Source organism: Cottoperca gobio, chromosome 12 (assembly GCF_900634415.1).
Source record: "Cottoperca gobio chromosome 12, fCotGob3.1, whole genome shotgun sequence".
Taxonomy (NCBI): domain Eukaryota; kingdom Metazoa; phylum Chordata; class Actinopteri; order Perciformes; family Bovichtidae; genus Cottoperca; species Cottoperca gobio.
In genome coordinates, this window is record NC_041366.1 from 15,166,622 (window position 1) to 15,192,052 (window position 25,431).

Below are 25,431 nucleotides of genomic sequence, written 5' to 3' on the forward strand. Positions count from 1 at the left end.
ATCTTTCCTTTCATCTCTTCCTCCCTCCCTCCATCTTCTTGCCATCTCTCTGTTCAACAGTTGACGATGACTTCATTGGTCTCGGTGATCTGCCGGAGACATTCCCTTCAGACCCCCCTGAGCCGCTGCCTGTGTTTCTGATGGAGCCAGAGGAGGCCTACATAGTGAAGAACAAGCCGGTCAACCTGTACTGCAAGGCCACGCCCGCCACCCAGATCTACTTCAAGTGCAACAGCGAGTGGGTTCACCAGAAGGAGCACACTGTGGAGGAGCGGGTTGACGAGAACTCGGGTCAGTGAAACACATTTGAAATGTGTTTTGGTGATTATGCTGCACAGATTGTTTTTCTTTAATTAACATAAAGAGGAAAAATTAATGGTGGAAATACCACAGCAAACACTTTAAAGTGAATGTATTATTTTTGTGTTCCCTACAATATCCACTCGGGGCAACTAAAACATAATTATTATTTTGTATGCTTATGTTATTAGAAACTCAAAGCGCTTGATAAAGAATAAGTAATTGGTATAATATTGAAATGTTCATGACAGGAGATGCATGCGTTGCTTTGCTCCACCTTCTGACTTCTGTGCAGAGTAAGTGCATCACACATCCTGGACTGGCAAAAATGTTGCCAGATATTATCATTCAGGTAGCTAATTAGTAGCATAATCATATTTTCTAGGAGGTGGGGTTCATCAAAACATTAATACATGCTTATCTCTTACAGGCCAGTTTATTTGATCAACAAGTGGGATCAGCTTATCTGCAGGAGAGGCTTAGAGCATCTCAATGAGCATACTAGCACCACATCTTAAAGTGTGTGTGCCTTTTTTTTTTAGGTGTGTGTTTATGTTTGTATGCATCTTGAGGAAGTAAAGGTAGTGAAGCTCCAGCAGGGTTGTTTTCAACACAATTCAGCCCCTGAAGGCACCAGAGCCATTACACACAACAGCCGAGCACTGATTGGCTGCATTCAGCTGCTGTATTGGAAATTGAGTTCTTTCTGTCGCCCACAGGTACCAATCACATCGCATTTACCCTTTTCATCCCATTGTTTTGCCACACACACACACACACACACACACACACACACACACACACACACACACACACACACACACACACAGACACACTGACAGCTGCTCCTTCACTTACATTTAACTGTTTAGCCGAGTAAGCACATACTTATATACCCTCTTCGAGGATAAGGGACTTGTTCTAAGGTGTTTCATAACAATACTTTGCAAGTGCTCTTTTACTGAACTATATGAAAAACACAGCAGTGTTGCGAGCAGGTACAAGACACGAAAGCAGATACACGGATACAAGAAGAGTGTTGTAGCAGGCACAAATATAAAAATATAAAAGGAGTTTTCAAAAAACAACCTGAATCCCAACCTGAAATCCTTTCATTTTGACCTGGTGTACTTTAGGAAGAGTACACAGATCTGAGGATGTGTTTCATGGTTATGATTATGACAAAGAAGAGGGGTGAAGGTATCAGTGGTTCTTAGCCTTTGTGTCAGAAGGTTTTGTGCTAAAAGCATCAACATTGAAAACAAGCCACACATCACACAAACACCCACTCTACACAGCTATATCCACAGGCTATTTACTGCACAGATATTCATTCATTTATGCCCTTGCGCCCCCCCACCACACACACACACACACACACACGCACATACACAACACCACTAGGGCCCAGTGGATGTGTGTAGCCCCTCTCAAACCCACTCCATTGCTCTCTGATTTCCCCAGATTGACAGAAAAGAAGCACCGATAGAAACTGGCCAGCCTGGTCAATACAACTGATAGTGTAGCTTGAAGAAATTGGATCTCTCCCTCTCTACCATCCTCTCTCCCCCCCGCCCTGTGTTTCTCTCTTTCTCTCGTCCTGTCTCTATGTTTCACTTTCATGTTAACGAGGACTCATGATCTTATGAAAATAAGACGAAATGAGAGATAATGAGAGAGGGAGAGAGAGAGAGAGAGAGCAGGGGGGGGGGGGGGAGGCTACAGGCTGCATCCATTGCTTCTTTATCCAGTTTGACATGTTCATATGACAAAAAACAAAACGGTGTGTTTGCGTGTATCGCATGTGTTTGGCACGTGAAATAGAGTAGTGGTCTTGAAAGGCTTAGCAGTAGGGTTGGGCAATGAATGTGTTTCTCGAGTTTAAATCTCCCAAATAAGTGCCTTTTTATACCATATTGTTGTGTCTTCAAGGGTCAAATACAGTGCCAATAAAACATGTTCACCCCTTCAAAGTGAATATGTTTTATTCACTTGCAACATTGAATCAAAGTAGATTTAATATGGCAAAATCTACACCATTAATACTCATTTTTGCAGTGTCCAAATGTGAAAAATATCTACTAATACTGCATTTAAATGCTGACTTGAAGGGGACGAATAGTTAATCAAACAAGTATTTTGTATATTCAACTTCTGTTGACTCGTGTCAGTAACGCCACATTGAATCTGCTTTGATTCAATGTTGTAACGCAATAATACAACACATCTTCCAAAGGGGGTGAACATTTTTTATAGGCACTGTATGATGCAATTAACAATAATTTCAAAGATCATTAAAACAACTTCCTGCTGAAAGCATATATTGTGCGACATTAGGAGTTGCAATGTAATCAGCAATAGGGGGCTTGATTCAATGAGAGCCGTTCCGTGAATAATGTTCTTCACAACGTGAAACGACTCACCTGCAGCTCTCCCTTGTGGCTTTTCAAGAGACCTCGGGTAATACACCTGTCTAAAGGCTTTTTAATTGGACGTGACACGCAGTGGGCCTTGTGTAGCGCACGTGACACCGGCCCGTTCTCATACCCAGGTCATCAAATACCGACGCTTTGTCACAGCCCTTGACGTCTTATACCGCTGCACAAGGGACCCTTTAGTGTCTGTAAAAGACCCACTGGGCTTTCAACTAGCCCCAATATAAACCCATCCAGGGCAATATTAGACGTTCAGAGCAAGTACTCCAGGAAGTCAAGTGACTTAGTATAAAGAGTGACACATTTGGCGTAGGGGAGGGTAGGGTGGATGGAAGACATTACCTTCACCCAGGAGATCGCTGTTCGGGACCTGTGTGAGTTGAGTTATTTATGCTGACTACTTTTCCAAACGTACTTATTTTAAGGCACGTTGTTGTATTCTTAAAGTTCAGTTAGGGAGCAGTAGGGAAGGCGAGATTTATTTGTGTGAAAATGTGACTATGAGCCACTCCGACATAAACAGAGAGCAGTTTTGTGTGAAATAATGAGGATCCATGAAAAGAAGCCATAGATTGAGATCACATGCGCAGAATGTGACTTAGCAGGAGGCAAGAATGAAAAGAAACGAACAAAGAGTGAAGGCAATTTCTTTTTTTTTTTACAAATGGCCTTCTCCACAGTGATGATTTAGCTTCAGAGACTCACCCTGCTGACACCTGAACACGGTAACACTTACCTCCCCAGTGTTGAGGGCAGTTCAGAGTCTGTTGTGAGCAAAAGGAGCATTGATCTGAGCGAATGAGCAGCAAATTAATTATAAGTAGACCCAGCTAGAGTAATATACACTGGAGACAGCTTGTCACTCTCTCTGAGATATGAGTTAGAAGATCAAACAGGAGTACTCTTCATCCCCCCACCCCCCCTCCACACACTTCTTCAGTTCTCCTTCAATGACCAATGCCTCCTTTTCTGCCTGACTGGTCTGATCAATAATCCTAGCCAGTGCTAACACTAAGGAGCTAGGCTAGCTCACTTTAATGACCACATTAATAATGAATCATCTCCAATGAGGAGCCTACTTCAGCCTATTAATGGGACATATTGTACAATCATTTCTGCTAATGGCCACATTGACGTGTGAAGTAGGCCCTCGTCGCTGGTCCTGACATGAGCCACACTTGCGTTGGCCCTCTTGGTTGCAAATTGAGTGGAAGTCTGTGTCTGTTTTGTTGTTATCCTTGTAATGCTATACAGTGTGCTAAGAGCTGCTAGCTGAGCAAACACATGAAGTCACTAGATGAGGTTAGCAGACTCACTTCAGAGCCCCGCTCTTCTGCTAGAGTGATCCTTTCCGATGTGTTTCAAGTGCAACACGTCAGGGAGAGTTTAATCCTGCTTTAGTAATAACCATGAAGTCATGAAGTCTGCTCTTATAGTCGTCATCTTCATTCGAGGCTATCTTACGGTGCAGAGGGCTCATTCTAACGACATAAGACACATAAATCACCACCATAGAAGCTTCTTCAGAAACAGTCTGACGGCACAGACTGAATTTCTTTTTTTACTGATTCTGCCGTGTGTTTTACACCCTCAGAGAATTCATAGCTTCTTATTGTTTCCACTATTGATTTTCCCTCTCCTACTCTGTGTGTAATGTTCACACATCCGTCACATCCATCCTTGACATTCTTAAACTAACAATACACATTCTCAGACACATTGGCATACAGTAACAGACTACCACAGGCGCACACCCTTGGACGCATATGGACACACATACATGTAGGAGCAAATGTGCACTCAACAGATGCGGCTTTTCTCCCGCCTGCCTGTCGTCACACTGTGTAAATTTTACATGAGAGCTAAGCTGGTGTGCCGGATGTCATTCTGCTGGGTGTGTGTGTGTGTGTGTGCCAGAACAAGGAGGCTGTGTGAATGCACTGAACCTGAAGTAAAATGGCATGTTCATTTTAGAACCATCCGCTCTCATTTTTCATTCAACCAGAAATGCAGACACTTACTGTGTAAACCTACTTGAACTGTAAAACAGATCCTGAACCTTTATGTGGTCATGCAGCAAAAAGAGTATAACGGTAATGGTTATTAACATACACATACAAAGAACAAACACTTGTATCTCAATAAGTATTCATTAGGATTTGTATTACACAGCAATATCTATAACATGCAATCTAAACTGACATGTTTGGGAAATTAAAGGAATATAGCAATTGTCATTTTTCCTAACATCAAAGTAAAAGATAAATATATTATAGCCAGAATGTTGTTGATAGATTTATTCCATCTTTTCAATTTAAAGTTTAGATTACTGGGAGAGGTTCACAGTGTGTTTCAAAAAAGGTTAATTTAATCTCTAGTTCAGCAGGTAGTGTCATCACTATGTATTTCAGCCAAAGATTAAGTTACTTATTGAGTGAACATGAGGACACGATGAGTCACTGATCTGTAACACAATTTCAAGGAACCGTCATAATGATGTCACATCAACAACACACTGTAGCTCTCGGGTCAGTTAAAAAGGTAAACGCATAACATGAAGGGTATCTTGTTAAATATAAAGTACAGAGCTCTAAGAATAGTTTATTTGCTTGCCATTTTTACAGAAGCATAGTTGTAAAGTCAGCATAAAAAACACAGCTGATCACAACAATGATGTTTTATTAAGGTATTAAATTTAACACTAACAACAGTCAGTATTACTTTAAATGCTTGCTAAAAGACACACCTAATTCAAACAAACTTAATTGTATTAGCTGCAGTTGTGTGCTAAAGATAGCTAAAATATAGATAGCAATAGTTTTTCCCAGAATCCTGCTGGGATACAAACTGACGGACAGACGAATCTAGCCGAAAACATGACCTCCTTAGCGGAGGTAATGATAAATTGGTGGAGAAAATAAAGGCTTTGAGGGAGTCGAATGGTTGGCTAGCTAACTTTCAACACCTAATGAATGGTTAACGTTGGCCCACTAACTAAGACACTACACAAGCTCCAGTTTATTAGGGTGTTTTCTGGTCTTTCGACATCACTGCCACATCATTAATTCCACAACTGTCCCCTTTTTTGAATCGGCATGCACTCTGTGCACCCCTTTTCATTTCGGTCTCCTCAAGAGACACCAGCCTCACCATTGTTTTTGAATGAGTTAATGTGTTAATTTGCACTAGACTTTCCTCTTCCTGTCAATATCTTACATCCACAGATGTACGTATCTAATGTTTTATGGGGAGAGGGTTATGTTGTATGCATCTTGAATAGCATGCTGTGATTGTGTGTTGTTCTGGCATGAGCACATTGAGGCAACTCATCTGTATGGAAATACATTATTGAATCTTGGTGTGGCCTAAGGACATATGGGGTTGAGTGATATATATATATATATACTTAATTAACTTTAGCATTTAGAATGTGCAAACACATATAGTATAACATCTGTAACAATAATAAGATGTACACATCCCTGTTCATGTAAACAGATTGTTCATACTAGTGAGTCACGTGACCATGACTCAAGGCTTCCAGACTGACTCAGTCTTGTGGTAAGAGATGGCAATAAATGGTCAATAGTTTAGGCAGGCTCTTTGACTATGCTCAGTACAAGAACAGTGGGCACAACTCATTACATTTTGTATTGGATGTAATACAACCGGAACAGAAGATGCACAGAGTCTGGCATTATCTTAGCTAACAATGAAAAACTGGGGAAGTAAAGAGTAGGGAAAAAAAAGCTGCCCGGTCTGACAAATAGTGGTTGGTAATGATATACAGGATGACAAGATCTAGAGACAAACAACATAAATCTGTGGATGCATCCTTCCTGCTGGTAATGGCATAAGGAATGTTTCCTTGGCACAAAAAAAAGGCCCTTCAGTAGCAACTGGGCATAATTTGAATGTCGCAGTCCACTCTCACATTATTGATATCAGGTACATGAGCATGACAGTTCCAGGAAAATGACATCAATTTAACTTTTTTTCCAGTGAGCTTCACAGCCCCCACATTTAAACCTAAAAGCGCAGCACTTTGGGGATGAGGTGGCATTAGATATACACAGCATGATCTCAGCACGTTTGTCTAAAAACAATCTGCAGAACTGTTGCACTATTCATTCAATGTGTCCGACAATGTGTTTACAACATGCAATGAAGGTTTTCTGAAGGCCAGCAGATCTCTAGGGATATATATGAGAACGCAGACCTTCTCCAAGGCCGTTTCCATAAGTAAAAAAAAAGAATAAATGTTTCCACCCCATGATTTGAGTCCGCTCCACTATATAATGTCTTCTTCGTTGGCCCACGCTACAAACTTCCACCAAGTTTTCTGAAAACCGGGCCGAACAGAAAACATAACTTTGAGATACTCGAGGTAAATCAATGTGTTAATTGTCTCATACATATACATGTACATTTCCTATTTTTACAAGGACTTCATGATACCATCATTGTCATCACAAATATCCCATTCAATCAACCAAGGATGACGGACTGAGCTGGAGTAAGGCACGGTATTGCATCCGAAGAATCTGTCGCTTCAGTGAAATACTTGCACCACATAATCCATACATATAAACATCCTATGATCGACGTACACACACTGTAGCTGCGGCGTAATCTGCTCTAGAGGGGCAACCGTTGGCAGAGGCATTTGTTTTGGGGATGATTTGTTTGTTTGGGTCCTGGCACCCAGATGAGCAGTAATCAGAGGAGTTAGCAAACAGGATTGTGGTAGCCATGACGCCTAGAATCCTCTCCCACAGGGCCCGGACCCAAACAGCTCAGCGTTCTGGCACCGTGAGCCAGACTGACACTTGCACACACACACAAATACCCAATGTCAATGCATGTAATGTGGCTGATGTAAATTGTTCCAATTCGTTTGATGGGATCGAATATTGACGTGAGCATTGATCTCTCCCAGGTGAGAGAATACAACATTTCAATGTGTGTATTGTGTGAAGGTGGTGTATGGGATATCAACCGTTTCATTTTGGTCTCTTTTTTTAGTTCCTCATTTTCTTCTCTGTTGATAAGCGCTAATGCTTTTTCTTTATCTCCCTCCCTTTCAATACTTTCTGTCAATCCTCACAGGCCTGGTAGTGAGAGAGGCCAGCATAGAGATCACTCGGCAGCAGGTGGAGGAGCTGTTTGGGCCGGAGGACTTCTGGTGTCAGTGTGTGGCCTGGAGCTCTGCAGGGACCACCAAGAGCCGCAAATCCCATGTCCGCATCGCTTGTGAGTATTCTCCCCTCCCTTCATCCGGCTCTTCAGCCCATTTATTCAGTCTTTATCGTCTCTCTCATCTTTGTATTCCTCTCCAAACAAAATCTCTTGGCTGCCAAGGAAATGCGTCTCACAGACCGACTTGTGTATCTTGACAGATTTACAGATTCTGGAGATGGAAGCAGTGAAAAAAAGGTTTTTACTAACATGGGACTCAAGTGTCCCTTTGAACTTGAGTTGGTAAAAAGCCAGCAGAATCCAAATCAGTTTCCGTGTGTACAGTATAAACCTGGAGAAACAGTGCAAAGAAAGGCGGGGGGGGGGGGAGCAGCAGCAGTGTATACACAGTAGAGAGGCGACGGCACATGTTTATGCCAGTGTTCCCTATTTTTTCTGTAGGTGGTCCTCATTTGTTCTCTGCCTGCGCGTTTGTCCCCCTACTTAAATGCATACCACAATTGTTCCCCAAAGTAATGAGGAACATTTTGTTGCCTCTAAAGTTTGGGCTCATTTTTTTACCATTTCCCAAAGGATCTGCCAATCAAAATCTGAAAAGTAATGAAACCCCAGAGGACACGGTGAGGAAAGTTGTAGTTATAGTTGTGACATCAAGGCGATGCTTCTGCAACACAACACCCATTACATAACACAACTGCTTACACAATGTTGTCAAAAAAATTCCACCTGAAGGGACTTCTTTTATAGTATCAGCTAGATCATCACACTTTCAACTCCTGTCTAAGGCATTTCAAGGCATTGTGACTGACATGTCCTTTTTTGTGGCAAACAAACAAAAAGAAATGCAACACCCACTTGCAGCGTGTGTCGTAGTCTGCATCACATATATTGTTATCGTTGCTGGATAGGGTTTTGATAGGGATATCACTTAATGTTTGGCTGGCAAATCAGTGCCACTGTCAAAATGATTTTCACTTTACAATACAGCAGAGTAGCTCAGTACGCAGTCAAAATCCACGGTCCATTTACAGTTAGAAATCATACACCTGTCCCATCTCACCTAATTCTCCTTTTCTTTCTCTGCATTATTGTATCGCTGTCTCTCTAACTCTCACTCTCTCACAGTTTACCCCTGTTTTCTGTGCAACTTCTCTTTTGAATTCAGTGTATTCCCTCTTTTGCTAACACTACTAGCACCAGCTCTTCTCATTACTGCTTGTATTATACTAGCCTGGTGAATCAGAATCATGCCTCCCAGTCTCCCGCCGAGCCCACTCCCGCTGCTCCACCTCCTATAATCACCCATGATGAGCAGCCTTCCAGCACTAACCTATCCCTCAAATCACAATGGACCCCTCTTCCCCTCCCATTAGCTTCTGCTGAATGGATTAGCTCCTCTACTGTGCTCTCTCCTCAGGCATGCTTCTTGTCTATTCCGTTAGGCTAATGGAAACTGGGCTTGTTTTCCTCTCCTCTCCCATCATCTAAACATATACAGTTTAATCAGACTGTGAGTCAGAGCCAGCGTTGGCAAGTTAAGAGGTTGTTGTGTTGAAAAACTGGCTTTCAGAATTGCAAAAAGGCTGGTCTGGCTAAAAGTATTATCAGAGTTTGTGTGTGCCTGTTTGTTTGGACGAAGAGAGAATGTGTAAATTCCCCCGTGATTGCCTTTTCTTCTTGTGACCTCTACAAAAGTATTTTGATTGGCCTCCATAGTTGGGGTGCAGTGATTGCTTGCCAAAGAGAGGCAATAAAAGCATGTGCACGGAAGCAAATTAAATAAGTGAATCAAATCAACTGAAATGCTTTTCAAAAGATTGTCGGAGGGTAATGTTTACTGAGGACGCTGGAAATTGATTTTCCTGTTTGTTTGTGGCCTTTTAATTTAACGAGTACAACATAGTAAACCCTCAACTTTATTGCTAGTGACTTTACTAATGATTTAAACCTGAAACTTAGTAGTCTTCATGGTCATTCCTAATCTAGGTTTGCAGCAGTACCTAATGATTTACTAAGCGAGGACGTTTCTGAAGTGTAAGGCTGGTGTAATTTATTATGACAAGTAGCCAAACATATCCACTTAAAGTAATGGTTGTCATATGTGCATCTTTCTGAGGGCGAGCGAGGCTGAGAGCGCTCGTCTGCTGAGGAGGGAACGGTGCGACTCCCACAGGAATGTCGACTCAGCTTGTCCCACACCCTTTAGTGTCCCGCAGTACCGTTCAGGGTTACAAGAAGTGAGGAAAAGGAGGGATCCAATAAAACATACAGTGCAAAAAATAATCACTTGCATGCTACTCGCTGTGTTTCATCGAGAGTAATGGCAAAGGTTTGCACATGGTGATGGAAATAATACAAGCACTGGCTGTTTAATTTAAGTGTAACAAGATGTAGTTGTTCTGCTCAAAGAAGAACGAGTAATAAAAGCATGAATCTTTCACATTAACTCACAAACGCTGCCATTAATACTAAAAATGTAATTCAGGCTAAATAAGACTGTGGGTTTTCTGGCAACAAAAAAACTAAATTCAACTACCCAAACAGATGTATTATTAGTATTATTTAGAATTGTTTTGTTCCTCTGCATGTACATAAACATTGTGTGTTCTCTTTTTGCTAAATTTGAGGAAGTCATGTGGCTCTAAAACACACTATCTTCCATTGTAAAACATGTCGGCCAAACCACAACCTGCTATGGTACATGCTACAGTATGTACACCACCACCAGTAAAGTGGCTGCAAGGCATTATGGTCATTTTAAAGCACCAAATGTCATGCTGCAATACTTCACCCCGAGCATCCGGGCCAGTACCCAGTGAAGACTTGCATGATCTCAAGTAGCTTTATATGGAGGAATCACATTTTATTTATTGGATTTGGCTGTAGTGCATATGGTACTGCATATGATGAAGTGTGTCCCGATGTAGTAGAACTTGTGCCTGCTTCTCCTCCTCCCCTGTCACACTGTGACTATGTCTTCTTTTATCTTTCGGAAGGCAGTTTGAACTAGTATCCATCTCTACGTCGTAGTTCTGACATCAGAGCAACAGTGGAATAACTCTTACCACATCAAACGACCCCTTTGAGACATAGTTTTGCTACCTCCTACCCTTTCCTTACCTTTCCTCTCCATCTTAAGAAAAACAAACTGTTTGTCCTTGGATCAAATTTCATAAAGCCAAGTCCCAGAATATGCCCCTCCAGTCATTCCCTCTTTTTTTTAATTTCATACCAGACTTTTACAGAAATTGCTTTCAATTCAACACTTATACTTTCAGGTTTTATAAAACATTCAAATGTGTGGAGTTATGGCATATTCCCCTGAAGACATGCATACTCACAGGTTGGATTGGGACAAGGGATCTCATTGAATATGTTATTTTAAAGGTTCATTTCAAATAAAAAATGAACTTTTAAAACGACTATAGGTATTCTTTGGGGCCTCCGGGTGTAGCCCGATGATGTATTCTGTAATAAGAACATGATCTAGTTTCTCCTGAAGGGGATGTGGAACACTTTGCTGAGCAGTGAAATGTCTCTATTTGAGTATAATGTCTCCTCATATAATCCCTATTGAACAAAAAAAAGAAAGCTAGTGATGAAATCAGTAAATTGAACGCCTATCTTCACCAGGCGTTAGGTTTTAAGTCTCTTTTTATTGGATGTTGTGATGCCTACAAGATACGATAGGGAGAATGCTCTGTCCTTACTATATCCATTCATACACATACACATACACATAATCTCCCTAGAGACATTGAAGAACAGTTATTTACTATGATAGATTTTAATACTGTACTGTATTCCAGTCGTACCCAAGAGCATTAGTCTTATTACGTGCAGTCTGCTTTGATTTCTGAAGTACAAATGATGCCATACAATCTGTGTCACTGCACATCTGAAGGTGCTTTCAGTCTACCGTATACTTGCATGAATTTAAAACCAATCTACTATTGTAGAGCGATCTAATATAATAAATCTATTGTTTTATGTTGGCACACAATGTCAATAGCAACCTATTACGAGCGTTCTGTGAAGAAGAATTGCCATATCTTTCCCGCAGATTGAATCTCTGAAGCGCTGTCATTAAGTGGGTGCAGATAGAAATCAGTTCTTATCAGAAACTCAGAAATTAGACTCTCAACACTTATTTTACTGCTACAGCCTTTTTAATGTTTTATTAGAGCTGTATCTCACTATTTAAACATGTACATTTCTCCTGCTTAGTTTGTCTCCCTCTTCAGTCTTTGTAAGCAGGATGGGTCTGATTTTAAACGGTGGCAGAGTTGCAGAGTTCAGTCGATGCCAGATTCTGTAGAATTGTTGTATATTAAAACAAATAAAACATGTTATTTGAGAGCACGCTGTGGTGGATGTGGTTACTGCTTTAGATTGAATGCGTCAGTTAAAAATCCAAAAAGTGTGTTTGCCAGGAACAATGTGAAGGCTGTGGAAATAGTATCAGTGGAGTTTGATTGTAGATTTGATGCTTCAGTAACTCCAAAGTTCCCATATAGCGCTGTAACTCCCCATTAAGTCCCCCTCTCTCTCTCTCTCTCTCTCTCTCTCTCTCTCTCTCTCTCTCTCTCTCTCTCTCTCTCTCTCTCTTTTCCTCCTCCTCCCCCTCCCCTCTGTTGTTGTGTATGATGCCCGCTGCTCCTCTCAGACTGTGCAGCAGGTTATGATATATGTCTAATGGGCTTGGGGTTCCAGTCTAGCATGACACCTCCAGTAATCCTGCCCTGTCAGCTGCACTCTCCCTGCCCTGCACTACTCCATCAGCGCTCTCACACCACAACAATATTGGTTTTTCATTGGTGGGCGAGCGAATCACCTTCTCTTTATCTTCCCTCCATCTTCTTCAGCCAAGTTTATCTGTGTAGCTGAAGGGGAGACGGAGTGAGAAACAAAGCATACATCTCATTTACTGTTTCCAACATTTAAATACACACCCGGCTTTGTTCTCTTGATGATTTATTGTTAGAATACTAATACTATATTATTGATTGACTCAGCATTTAATATTAAAGCTCTCAAAACAACCCTCACATCTACCTGTCATTGACATAGAGGTAGATATTGATACGCAACTTGCTTCTGTCTGTCCATTGTAGACTTGAGGAAGACATTTGACCAGGAACCTCTCGGGAAGGAAGTGTCACTCGAACAGGAAGTGTTGCTCCAATGTCGCCCACCTGAAGGCATCCCAGCTGCTGAGGTAAGGTTGACAACACATTTCACTGAGCCAGTAAGCTCTAGTTGTTAGGATAATTGTAGTTTCTGTTTGAAAGGATTAGTTCTAATATGCACTTATATATGTTCACCATAGAAATGCATGCAGTTGTGATTATCCAGACTAAGCCTGGCCAAAAGTTCTCGTCTCAAATCCAATAAACTGGCCGCTCTGAAAAGAGGTTTATGTGACCGGCTTCACTGACTTTTTTTTTGAGCTTCTGTTGAAATGTCGCCATCATTTCTGGTGTTTTTTTTCAAAATGTATATAATGGATCACTAAAATGTTCAACTCCCACATAATTGTATATTTAGCATACGTATTTATTAGCATGTATTATATTTGTTGGTAATGCCAGTCATCGGTTCTGTTCTTTTATGACACATAAAAAGGGGAAAATTGTGTTGATAGCAGAATTCGCCTCCGTTTTGAATGCTGCTCGTTTCAGAAGTTGTAATGAAATAACACTGAATAAATCTGACACGGTCCAGCGCACAGATAAGGACATTTTTGCCACCACTGCCTGGGCTATTTAAGCTGTTTGGGTATTTCCTGGACACCGGCCAGTCTCTGCAATTTGGTCAGAGGAGAGAAAATTGTAATTATCTGCTGTGAGAAAAAGAAGAATAACACCAGTTGTGTCCCTGTGTTAGTACCTCCCTGCTCTACTTCCTCCCTGCCCTGCGCTAGAACACTGTTATAGCTGCATTTGAAAAGGCTCAGTTGAGATTGCAGGAACATAAATAGAGGATGAAAGGGTGGTTTGATGGGAGGGGTGGCTTTGGTGTTTTTCTTCTTTTTTTTTTTGAGTAGGGGGTGTTGGGACTGAACTCTGTTAAGGCTTGTGATTGACCTGGAAAAGCCGAGTTAAGTGACTGGAACTGCACAGCATTTATCCCCGCTAAAAGTGCTGACAGGCTAAATGGAGGAAAGTTTAGGACTGGCACTCTGCAGACTCTCCTTATACAATCCAGGCTTCAGTCTGATAGTGTTGCTGTAACAGCCATTTAGTATTGGTGATTTTGCCGCCTGTCTGAGGTCTCACTGTCAATCCTGGATCGGCTCAGTGCAGCGATTAAAGACTCAGCTTGGGTCCAATCACGACACATCTATGCTTTTTGAAATATGGAGTTGCTGTGGTAACCCAGATTAATTGTAAATACCGTAGAGGGCTTGTCAACATTAATAGCGTTTTCAGTCTGGGTAAAAGTATGCATTTGTGTGTTGTCGAGTAGAATCAATGCTGCTTTAAATGTAGATCCGTCTATTCAACACACAAGAGGAGCATTAAGGATATGATGTGTAGCAATTCACCTCTTCAAAAAGAAAGAAACACTAACAGATTGATTAAAACTCTCCATGCATGTGTCAGTATTCTGAGCAGTGATTGTTTGCTCTGTTTACTTCTCCTTCTAAGATCGAGTTGGATTGTGTGTGTGTGTTTGTGTGTGTGTGTGTGTGTGTGTACAGAACTCACTTTTTCAGCTTCTTTTAATTACCCACACTTACCTCATGGCTACAAAAAAGGACAACAGTTCCGTTCCACAAGTTGTTTTTTGCTTTTTTTCTTCTCCTCTAAACACAAACACAGCTGCCTCAGTGACACAACTGAATGCTGCTTTTTCATCTGTGTTTGTGAGGACTTTTCTCATACAAGCCCGCGATAGAAAAAAGTCTCGGAAAAAGGCAGATGGGCTAAGTCTGTGGTTACATATGAATCTGCAGAAATGTGAAGCAGCCGTTGTGAAGGAAAAATCTGTCATACTTCACCCACTCTGAGACAAAAAATAATAATAAAGAGGGGATGGGAAGAGGAGCTGTTGAGGTTTGTCGGGGTTGGATACAGTGGGTTGTTGTCAGGCTTCCAGTGGACTGTCAGCTCGCTCTGCGGTTCCTTTACAGGCCTTTGCCGATCGAGGGAGAGGCTGGCGTGATGGCAGGCTGCGGCTGAGCCGTAAACCCATACTCTTACAGCACTTTTTTGTAAAATAATGTGGACTGTATGTGATGGACATTATGCGCAGTCTTCCAAATTTCCTGATAAAGAAAAGCAGGACACACACACTGTGCTGATTGTGCATGCACTGATGCACAAGGATGTTCACATGTTGGAGAACCAGCAAGGACATTGACACGTGTGCATGCACGGGAACACATGATAACATGCTGACAACAACTCAACTGTGCACTGAAAGTCTATTAATCTATTCTATCGAGGCAACAGAGTGATTGTGGCTGAACGGCTGGCAAAAAAAAAAAGATTCACTGCTGATGAACTGGAAGACGTAATCAGGCTTCCTCTTTTCAAGAGTTTTATCAGGAGAATCTGTCATTTGGGTTCATAAACAGTATTTTATTGTCATTGTTGATGGTACTAAAATGACATTTTACTGTTGGAATAGTCTCCCAGCTTACATTATAATAGTTACATGGTTGCAAGCTCGGACACTTTGAGGTTGTTAATGTTTTTACTTTAGTTTTAATGAAGATCATTTTTTTTGTTGAGATCAGCTATAATGCCACATTTATGCAGCTGTTTTAGATGATGAGTTAGCAAAGCAACTCACCCACACACACACACACACACACACACACACACACACACACACACGCACGCACGAAGCCCACATTCTGGAGAATCAAAGTAAGTCAATCACAATTAGTTTTGATCTCAGATTACAAAGTGGAACTGTGCTATTTGATGTTATCCAGTGTCCCTCTTTGTCTTCCCACTTTTCAGATGATTTACATTATAGGTTTTCATGATGGTTTACCACAGTAAGGATGTTCTGTGATTCTATTTAAGTGGTTTTGAGTCTTTGTTGGCTTTTTGCAGCGGCAGTTGCCCTGAAATCCAAACGTTATGCTGAATAATCATGATTGATGTTGTGATGACGCAGCTGGGGTAACATAAGATATGAACCAGTTCCCATCAGACGTCTCACAGGTTTTCATATTTGGAGTTAAGTTTGAGATATCCTGGCCCTTATTTTTGGCCAGGTTATTCTCACTTGATACATTGATTTTTTTTTTTTGGTGTACAATCAGGATACTCCCAGAGTTGTGGAATACACACACACACACACACACACACACACACACACACACACACACACACACACACACACACACACTAAGAAAACAGGCAGCCGGCGTTTATTTTGGCTCTCCTTGCGACCGTTACCAATGGAACTTTGGTCTCCGGCGCTCCGAGGACTGAAATACTGCGTGAGTGAGGTTTCTTAAATAGCTCAAGGATCCCGTCATCTGATCGTCTTGTATAGTCTGAGCACATTAGACACTCACCAGGCTCCCCAAAAGTCATTGTTACACATTTCCATTGCCATGAATATTTGATATATACTTAATCAAGAGCAGAAGGAACATGTAACTGTTGAGACTCTTCAGGGCAGGAGAGGGAGGGATTTGGCAGGAAATGCTTGGTTTCTATGTAACGTGGGCTCACTTGCTGAGTTCTGTCCATAGATAGAGTAATAAAGGTAAAGATGGAGATGGAAGACTTTTCATCAGCTCAACACTGATCCTTCTCTTTGAATACCTCCATGAAGCTCTTTCATCAACATATTAAGGGCCTCTACAGAGAGACTGGCCTCTTTTCATACTTAAGAACATGTGGCAGGCTCATAAAATTGACTTAAATCTCCTTTTGTGAAAAACAAAATGAAGCTTTATTGTTCCTTTCTCTTTCCTACTCCCATGCCCTCCATCTCTATCTCCACTTCAGTGCACTTGTCACAGCCCCGAGAGAAAGACAAGAGTTCAGAGGTGATGCAGCACCGCAAGCTGCTGAGCCTGTTTCCATGGAAGCAGGATTTTAATTCAGGCATCTCCTCAGTCAGCCGGGGTCCTGCCGTGTTATCATGGGTAACGAGTCATTGATGCTCTGCAGGGAAGAGGCCCTGCTGCCATGATTAAGTCCATTGGCTTTACTGAGAAGAAAGCCAGGAAACACAAAGATCTTTACTTCACACTCCCTCATCCAGAGAAGTGAGAAAAATAAGTTGGATGAATTTAGACAGCTGGGACATCAGCCAGAGCCCGGTTCAAGGGTTTCACGTGTAGTACTATGAATCCATCGGGGAAACAGATTTTGTAATTAAGCTCAAAATGTGTTTTCTCACTTTTTCTTAGTGACTAAATGTGACGATAATCCGCATTGAGTGTTATGTTTTTCAAATCTGATCTGTCTGGAATATCTTGACTGTGGCACTTTATGGAGATCCAGCTTCCACCGTGTCCGCACATCAAACCATGTAAATGTCAGTGATTACTGTTGATTTTAGGTCCGGTTCCACTTAATAGGCGAAGTGAACGCAGAGCGCAAAAGGCAGCTCGTGAGGTCACCTTGTCAAGAAATAGCTGAGTGCTTCCTCCCAGTCAAAATGCTATATAGTGTAGTAATGAGGGGGGCCAGGAATGTCAAGAGTAACAACACTTCAGTGCCCAGTGAAACAGGAAGTGCATTTTCATTAAGGTTACCCATGGGAGAGAAACGGGGCAAAACCAAATCCCTGTGGCAACCAACCAAAGATTGCTCTTCAGGCACTCACCTGTCAATCACTGCAGTTTCCCTGTGCCAAGGCTGTGATTTACTCTGTTAGCCCAACGTTTGTGAGCGCTGTACGTCACTGCCCTGTTCTACTGTTACTTCCGATGGGTCAGGCCTTCACAAACATTTACATGTATGACTTTGGACCGGAGGGGATTTTCCTCTCTTCCATTGGACCACCTATGAGAAAGAAAAGAAAATATTATTCAAAACAGGACAGAGATGAAGAAGCACTGCTTGGGGCTCTAGAAGGATGCAAAGATGTAAACCGAAACTAGAAAACAAAACCAAGAAGCTACTACATAGACTGCTTCGGCTACAAGAACAACTGATGTATTGAAATCTGTCTTGCCATTCTTCATGTTTTGAATCACTGGTTCACCGGCCATCACAGCTTTCACCTAAAGCCTTCGAGGCAAACAAAGCTTCTTTGTTTAGTTCCAAAAGGGGAATAAAATGATGGGGGGGGGGGGGAAAGAAATCACTTTTCTCTACGCAACCTGAAATCGTAAGGAAGCTGAATTGTTCGATGTCAGGTTGTAATTTAATTTAACATGGGAATGACTCCTAGATGAGGGATTTCTCGCTTTGGGATAAACCACTTTAAAACTCTTTAAAATGATTTTTGAGCTGTTTAAAGTGAAATTGTGAATCTGTTCCAGCATTTTGATTCTGGCTCCTGAAGGTTGTATTGTTTACCAAGAGTGGTCTGACTTCTGCACAATAACCCCTCTATCCCGACTCTGGGAGACCGAGGACTGCATGAACAGAGTGTATCACAAGCTGCAGCCTTAGTAATGAGTTTATTATTTGAAATGTCTCATAAAGTTGCATGTGTGTGCCATGCCTCTCTGCTGCCAACTAGTACATGTCCACCCACACTGGAATATATCAAACATGTTTCGGCTTAAAAACTAAATGTACAGTATAGAAATCCTGTCACATCGTCATCGTGGACCAAGCATGATTTATTTAGCAAAGTTAAAACAAATCCTTTTTTTTAATGCCTCCCTAACAAACTGACACAAAGAGATTAGTGAAAACATAAACTCCCCCTAACTTTTTTGTGAGTCATTCTATCTTAGGAGGCATGTGCAGGAGAAAATGGAGAGAGTTGTGTTGCAGCAGTGAAGTTTCTGGCTCTCCTCGGAGCTAGTTAAAGAAACGCTTGTTCTCCTTCAGCCGACTGTGGAGAGCTTTAGGCAGGACTGAGCTGCAGGAGGTCATTACTCCTGGATCCAGTCTCAGTGATCTGTCTTCTGTACGTACACCTGAACAACTCCAACTCCACCCCTGTTACCTAACCCTCTCTCCTTCGCCCAACCCCCATCCCATTTCAGCTCCTCCACATACACCCTCACAAACATCTATGCCGATATAGATACAAGCAAGTAATACGAGAACACACACACACACACACACACACACACACACACGGACATTCTTCCCATCACACCTCAAGAAATCACACCTTGGTGCATCTCAGCTTCTTAATATTTATACAGCTCACATTTCCATTATTGCTATGCAAGCAGATGCAGAGCATATGGCTTGTTGTCTCCTAGTGAATGATTGAATAATCAGTTTGTAACCTTTTGTGGCTCACTCTCCAGGTGTGTCATTCAAGCCTGCGGCGGATATATGCTGTGAAAAAAGGGAAATGAATAAATTACATCGCGCAGATAGTTAGACTTCGTGTGGAGTAGCAGGAGAGCTCATAATGACTTCTCTGTAGAGGACTTGCACATATTTCTGTGGAACATTTTTCTTTTCTCCCCATTTTTCCTTTTCACACCCTTCTCCACCCACACACTCTGCTGTACGTTCTATTTCTGACACAACAGCGATGAGTAATGAATGGTTTTGCCTTGCACTGGTTCTTAACAAGTGAGTGGATTGTATACAGTGTGTTCTGTATATTGGGCTAATTGGTGTTGTGCTGGCACGCCCTGGCTGAGCAAATTCCACTCGACGGTTACAGCCTGGTCTGCAGCCAGTTATGTTTGCTAGTGGAAGCGAGTCCTAATTCAGCACCTTGATGAGGACGTAGACCAGGGGTGTCAAACATACGGCCCACTTGAGATCAAATTGGGCTCTATGTGGCCCCTGAACTAAAATGAGTTTGACACCCCTGACGTAGACCATCATGGTGGGTCCCTCAAAAGACCTAAAAAACGAGCCGCTTATCTTTTTTTAACAGAATTACATCAGATTAAGGACAGTTAATTAAACATGACCGCTGTATAGCACCTTCCTTTGACACATCTCTATTATTTGTATCGATACCATCCAATACATCTTGATGTTGAATGTTTTCCAGAGCTCAAGAGATGATAAAGCTGTCTCTTCTCAGTCTGATCTCTTTCTTCTTTGTTTACCTCTCACTCTAGTCTTTCCCGTTCCCTACTCATTTATTCAGTGTTTTCACCTCTTCCAGACTCCTCTTTGTTACTTCTTTCCTCCACTCCTCGTCTTTATTCTGTCGTGTACTTCCTTGCTTCCCAGTGATGATGTATCGTCTTTGTTTTGGCACACTAGTGACTGTCCTCCTGCTGCAAGTACACCTGCTTCCCTTCTCACTCATCTGTCTTCCTCCTTTCACTTATGTGCCTACCTGTCTTGCTTTTTGCCTGTCTTCCTCTCTAGGTTTAAGTTTCTGTCTCACTGTCTCTCTCTTTCACTTGGCTGTCTCCGACCAGACAGCAAGACTCCCTCTCTTTATGACAGCTGACATGTGGCAATTTCCCATCGTTAATGACAAGAAATGTGCCAATTACCTCTCCGGATGTTTCCGTGCCAATCAGACGCTAACGAGCTCTGTGTGTGTGTGTGTGTGTGTGTGTGTGTGTATATGCATGTGTGTCTCTGTGTGCATGTTTGAGTCCGTTGGCATGAGAGAAAGTTGAAAAATGTTATATGAGGTGTAGTCTGATGCAGAGTTTGAATCATAGTGTGGTGTAGAGATTGCGTTACCTTTTTCATCTTTGTTTTTTATTAATGAGCCCTAATTATAGTCTGTACAGAATAAATGATGGGTGAACTGTTGCTCACTTTTGCTCTCTCACACGCACGTTCCCACTTCTGACATGAGTTTCTACCACTTTATATCCCTCTGTCTTCCTCCCACCCCCTCCATCTGCGCTGAAAAGCTCTTTTGTTCAATTTTTAATTACCTTCTCATATAAAAGTGCTCTTGACATCTGAACGCAGCAGGTTTGGAGATGCTGCCTCTGTGATTGGTGCAAAATGTGATTGTGATTTTGATCCTCTTTGTATCAGCTGTCAATCTCTGTTCAAAGCATAAACTTTTTTACTTGCTAATGCTCTGTGCTCTGCACACACTGAAGTGAGCTCTAAATATCAACAATATTTATGATGTTAACAAAACCCATTGTTTCTCGTGTTTCTATCATCTTTATTGGCTTTATTGGACTTGTGTTCCCGCACGTTTCATCATGACATAGGGAACAAAGGACACACAAATTGAAAATCGGATCACTGTCAAATCTTTGTTCTCTGAACACAGGGGTCCTTCTTTCATGTTTGTCATATTTGTTAATTTCATTCAGTATTAAATATTGATGGCAATGTTCTAACACAAAAACAAATTGATGCATTCACTATAATCACAATAGCATCCCTGAAATGTATAAAGATGTAGTTGTAATAGTCCATCATCTCGTGATTAGTTTTGAGATCGAGATTTATTTATAATGTGTGTGTGTATATATATATATATATATATATATATATATATATATATATTATATAATAAATATATATATACATATATTATATATATATATATATATACATATATTATATAATAAATATATATATATATATATATATATATTATATAATAAATATATATATATTTATATATATATTATAATAAATATATATATATTATATAATAAATATGTATTATATATTATATTTGTACTGTTTATTATGAGAGGATCTTTATAAAATAGATTGTCAGTGTTGAAACCTCAAGGAGAAAATGTCACCTGAAGCTACAGTTTAGTGACTTATTATTTAATTCTTCTGGTGCTCCCCTCCTGGAAGTCACGACAGATGTCTAACTGCCACTTTAGCAGATGTCGAGGCAGATTTATTGCAATAAAATAAAAACAGAATCCAACATAATAGCACAATAAATGAAATGCCTAATTATATACACCTATAATATGTATCGGCGTTGCTATAACAATTCCTGTAACCATTAAAAAACGCTCTGTGTTCTTAAACTGAGATTGAAGCAATTTAACTGAATATATTACACAAGGGAAAGTCATTTTTTAGACATTTTAATGTGAAAATGTTACATATTTAATCTTTAAATTCACAAAAATAAGAAAGACTGACACAATGTATGCCGATGACGCCTCTATTAACACAGATTAGATGTTTCATACTGCAGTTCTCATTGACTTTGTGTGATAATAAAGCTGCTTTCATCATGTGGTTGTAAATTACATTAAATTAGCAACTGCTAATAGAAAGACTTGCTTTCCTTTCTGTGTGGCAAGAGTTCGACTTAATGCTGTAGCATCATGTTGAGGGATGAAGATGATGTCTAAGAACAGTCTCTAAATGAGTGACAGATGTAATGCATACATCGCAATTTATGCCACGCAGCTCTTTATTGCATTGCGCTCGTGCGTGAGAGAGAAGTTTTACTTCAGCTCGAACATGGCTTGAGAGTGAATCGCATCCTTCCTGGCTCCATGAGATTGAATCCTCTAATACATGTTTATGGAAGAAAACTCTCATAAACACCAACTTAGCAGATAATATACATCAGGCTCACAGAGCTTTACTGTGAAGCTCTGCTGATATTACGTTTGCATCCAGTGATTTTTGCAGATGTATGTTTGTCATGGGGATATTTAATTTTTATTTTTTATGAGCTTCACAATGTTAGCGTTGTTGTATGCATTGATTTAAAACGAGGGTTAGGGTTGGAAGCTTGTAAGTATGAAATAATTGTGTGTAGTATTGCAAATAGTTTCTTCTCAGCCTCTCCAATGTGTCCCCACTGGATAAGAGAGCAGGCAGCTGAGGTGTGACGCTGATGGCGTCTTTGATATCTGTCATCTCAAGCAAACACAGATACTAGTAAAACTGGGGATGCGTGCGACTCGGAGGGTACGTTACAATCAGCCCATCTTCTCCTTTGAGAAAGTTCTAACAATGCTGGCCTTACAAAATGCCCATTGTGATATCTGCACCACTACATGGCGTTTCTGTGCTGTTTCTGAAGATATCTAACAATTACAGTGAGCCCACACACCGTTTTGTCTTGGCAGGCCTGATATCAGGTTATTGTCCCACTTTTTTTTTTTGATACTTTATCTCTCATGAGAAAAACCCTTTATAAACATCCTACTTATCTTTTGCCTGTACTGCTCCTTAGGGTCTTATCTCTTATCAGGCTTTGCTCTTCATGAGATATCACAATACACAGGAAGTTAGCTTTTCGCCAGGCCTCCCCATCACTGGACAGCTCCTTTTGAAGAAAACCAGAGAACCAGCTAATATTTTTGTGCGTCAGACGTGTTTATTCTTTTCGAAACGTTTGAAACCTTTACGCCTTTTTGAGGAGAAAAAGGATGCTGGTGATTTACAGCCAAATAAAGGCTCTAAAGGCTCCCCTGTTCTGTGATTATTGGAGGGAATGAAGCTCATAAGGAAAGGTCAGAGAAACTCTCAGCTTCAGGAATTGTACTGTCTCACAATGCTGCTGTTACTGTAGTGCTTTCTTCTGGGGGGGGGGGGAATAAAAAGAGCATGATAGGTATTGACGTTTTGTAGCAGGACCTCAGAGATGTAAACAATTGTGCTCTGATCCTGGCACTCACTGCTACTTTATAGTTTAGGCGGAGACAAGAAAAACTATCGCTGTTTAAACACTTTTGCTGCAATTTAATGAGGTCAACGTGTCTTGTATTTTATCACAGTGTCTGTTTTAAAAGATCTTTCTGTTATCTCTGAGCGGTCTGTCTTTTCTCCTCTTATTTCATGTTGTGCTCCCTTCTTCTTCTTCTTCTTCTTCTTCTTCTGCTTCTTCTTCTTCTTCCTCTTCTTCTTCTTCTTCTTCTTCTTAGGTGGAGTGGTTAAAGAACGAGGAAGTTATTGATCCTGCAGATGACAGAAACTTCTACATCACCATCGACCACAACCTGATCATCAAACAGGCCCGCCTTTCTGACACTGCCAACTACACTTGTGTCGCCAAGAACATCGTGGCCAAGAGACGCAGCACCACCGCCACAATTATCGTCTACGGTAAGCTACTACTCTCTTAACACCGCACAACGCAGTCAATGAGATCCGGCAAACACTCTTCCTCCTTACTTGGCCGCATGAGGGATCAGTAAATCGGACACTAGTGCAGCGCAAAGGTGTTGACTTCCTATAACAAGGCGGCTCAACAACAAATAAAAGAACTTTCAAAGTCAAACTGCATAAAGCAAATCTCTCTCTCCCTCCCGCGGCTTGTAACATTCACGTGTTTTGTTCCTGCCGATTAGTGATTTTCTGAACTGTAGATGAGGTGCTGATGTGGCAGAGCCATACTTAAAGAGACCCCCGCTGTGGTTTCACACACACTCGCCCACTGTTTCCCTAACATCAGCTAACATGACTGTTATTGTGCAGCGTGGCTGTGAAGTCGGAACTTCATACGCCTGCTGTGCATATTCAGACTTGAGGAAAGAAGTATAGCATGCGTGAGGATGGATACACGCACGAGAGAAAAGTGAACACATGCTTGAAACTGATACTTTCATCAGGGTTTGAAATCTATAATTTCCTTATCATTTTTCACCATCTCATGAAAATTGAGAACAATGTGGCTGGTGGGGATCAATGTAAGGGCGTCGTAGAAACACAAATTGTAAATCCAAGAGAGCCGATTTCAGGGACAAGGGTTGCTTTCTGTGCAAGGCTCTTCTGTCACTGACGCCGTCTATTAGGACTAAGTGGCGGAAAACTGCTTTGATGTCCACTCATCCTTGAGCGAAAGTACAACAAGCCTATGTGTCTGTTAGTGCTGTCCTTGCTTTTTTTTATTTTTTTACCCAGAATGGGATACTTGTCCTTTATGCACAGTTCTGCTGTATGAATGTGAAAGTGCACATACACCCCGACAAAGCAGTATGAGAAACGCAAAGGAAAAGGGAGAGTTGTGTACTAGTGATGAAAAAGTGAGTAGGACAGGCAATCTGTTTTTAGCCCAGTGGTTTCCAGTCCAACAAGGACACTAGAAACAGGAGCACAAGCTGGCAGCAAAAAGAGGGAGAGAGGAGATAGATCCATAATCCATCCAGGAAAGACAGCAGACAGAACAGAAATGTGCGGCTTTGGCAGTCTTCCTCTAGAGTCCAATGTTTTGGGCTTCATTCATAAGCATGTCACATTTGAAAGTCCGAGGCTCCAAGGGGCCCAGTTCCACCATCTCAAATGCCACAGACTTGTTCTCAGCCGCAAGCCCTGGTGTCACTCTGCACTGGATTTAGTCGCTGACAGAGATGGATGAGAGGGGGAAGAGAGGCATTAGGAGGAATCAGTGAATAGAAAATGTCGCAATCTGACCAGAATTTACTGTCTGGCTGCATTGCAAAGTAGTGAACCGAGATATCAGGGTCAGAAGCACGAAAGCTCTGTATGCCGTATACATTTCACAA

The 25,431-nt window shown here is 41.4% G+C and overlaps 1 protein-coding gene across 4 annotated transcripts in view; it reads left to right on the plus strand.

Moving 5' to 3' along the window:
* Nucleotides 1–25,431, plus strand: part of unc5cb (unc-5 netrin receptor Cb) — a 105,608-nt gene that overhangs the window by 59,546 nt on the left and 20,631 nt on the right. For all 4 annotated transcript variants that reach the window (XM_029444219.1, XM_029444220.1, XM_029444223.1 and 1 more), the window contains exons 2-5: nt 61–291; nt 7,845–7,988; nt 13,049–13,152; nt 23,851–24,031. In XM_029444219.1, coding sequence (XP_029300079.1) covers nt 61–291; nt 7,845–7,988; nt 13,049–13,152; nt 23,851–24,031 — 660 coding nt within the window. The remainder of the gene's footprint in view (nt 1–60; nt 292–7,844; nt 7,989–13,048; nt 13,153–23,850; nt 24,032–25,431) is intronic.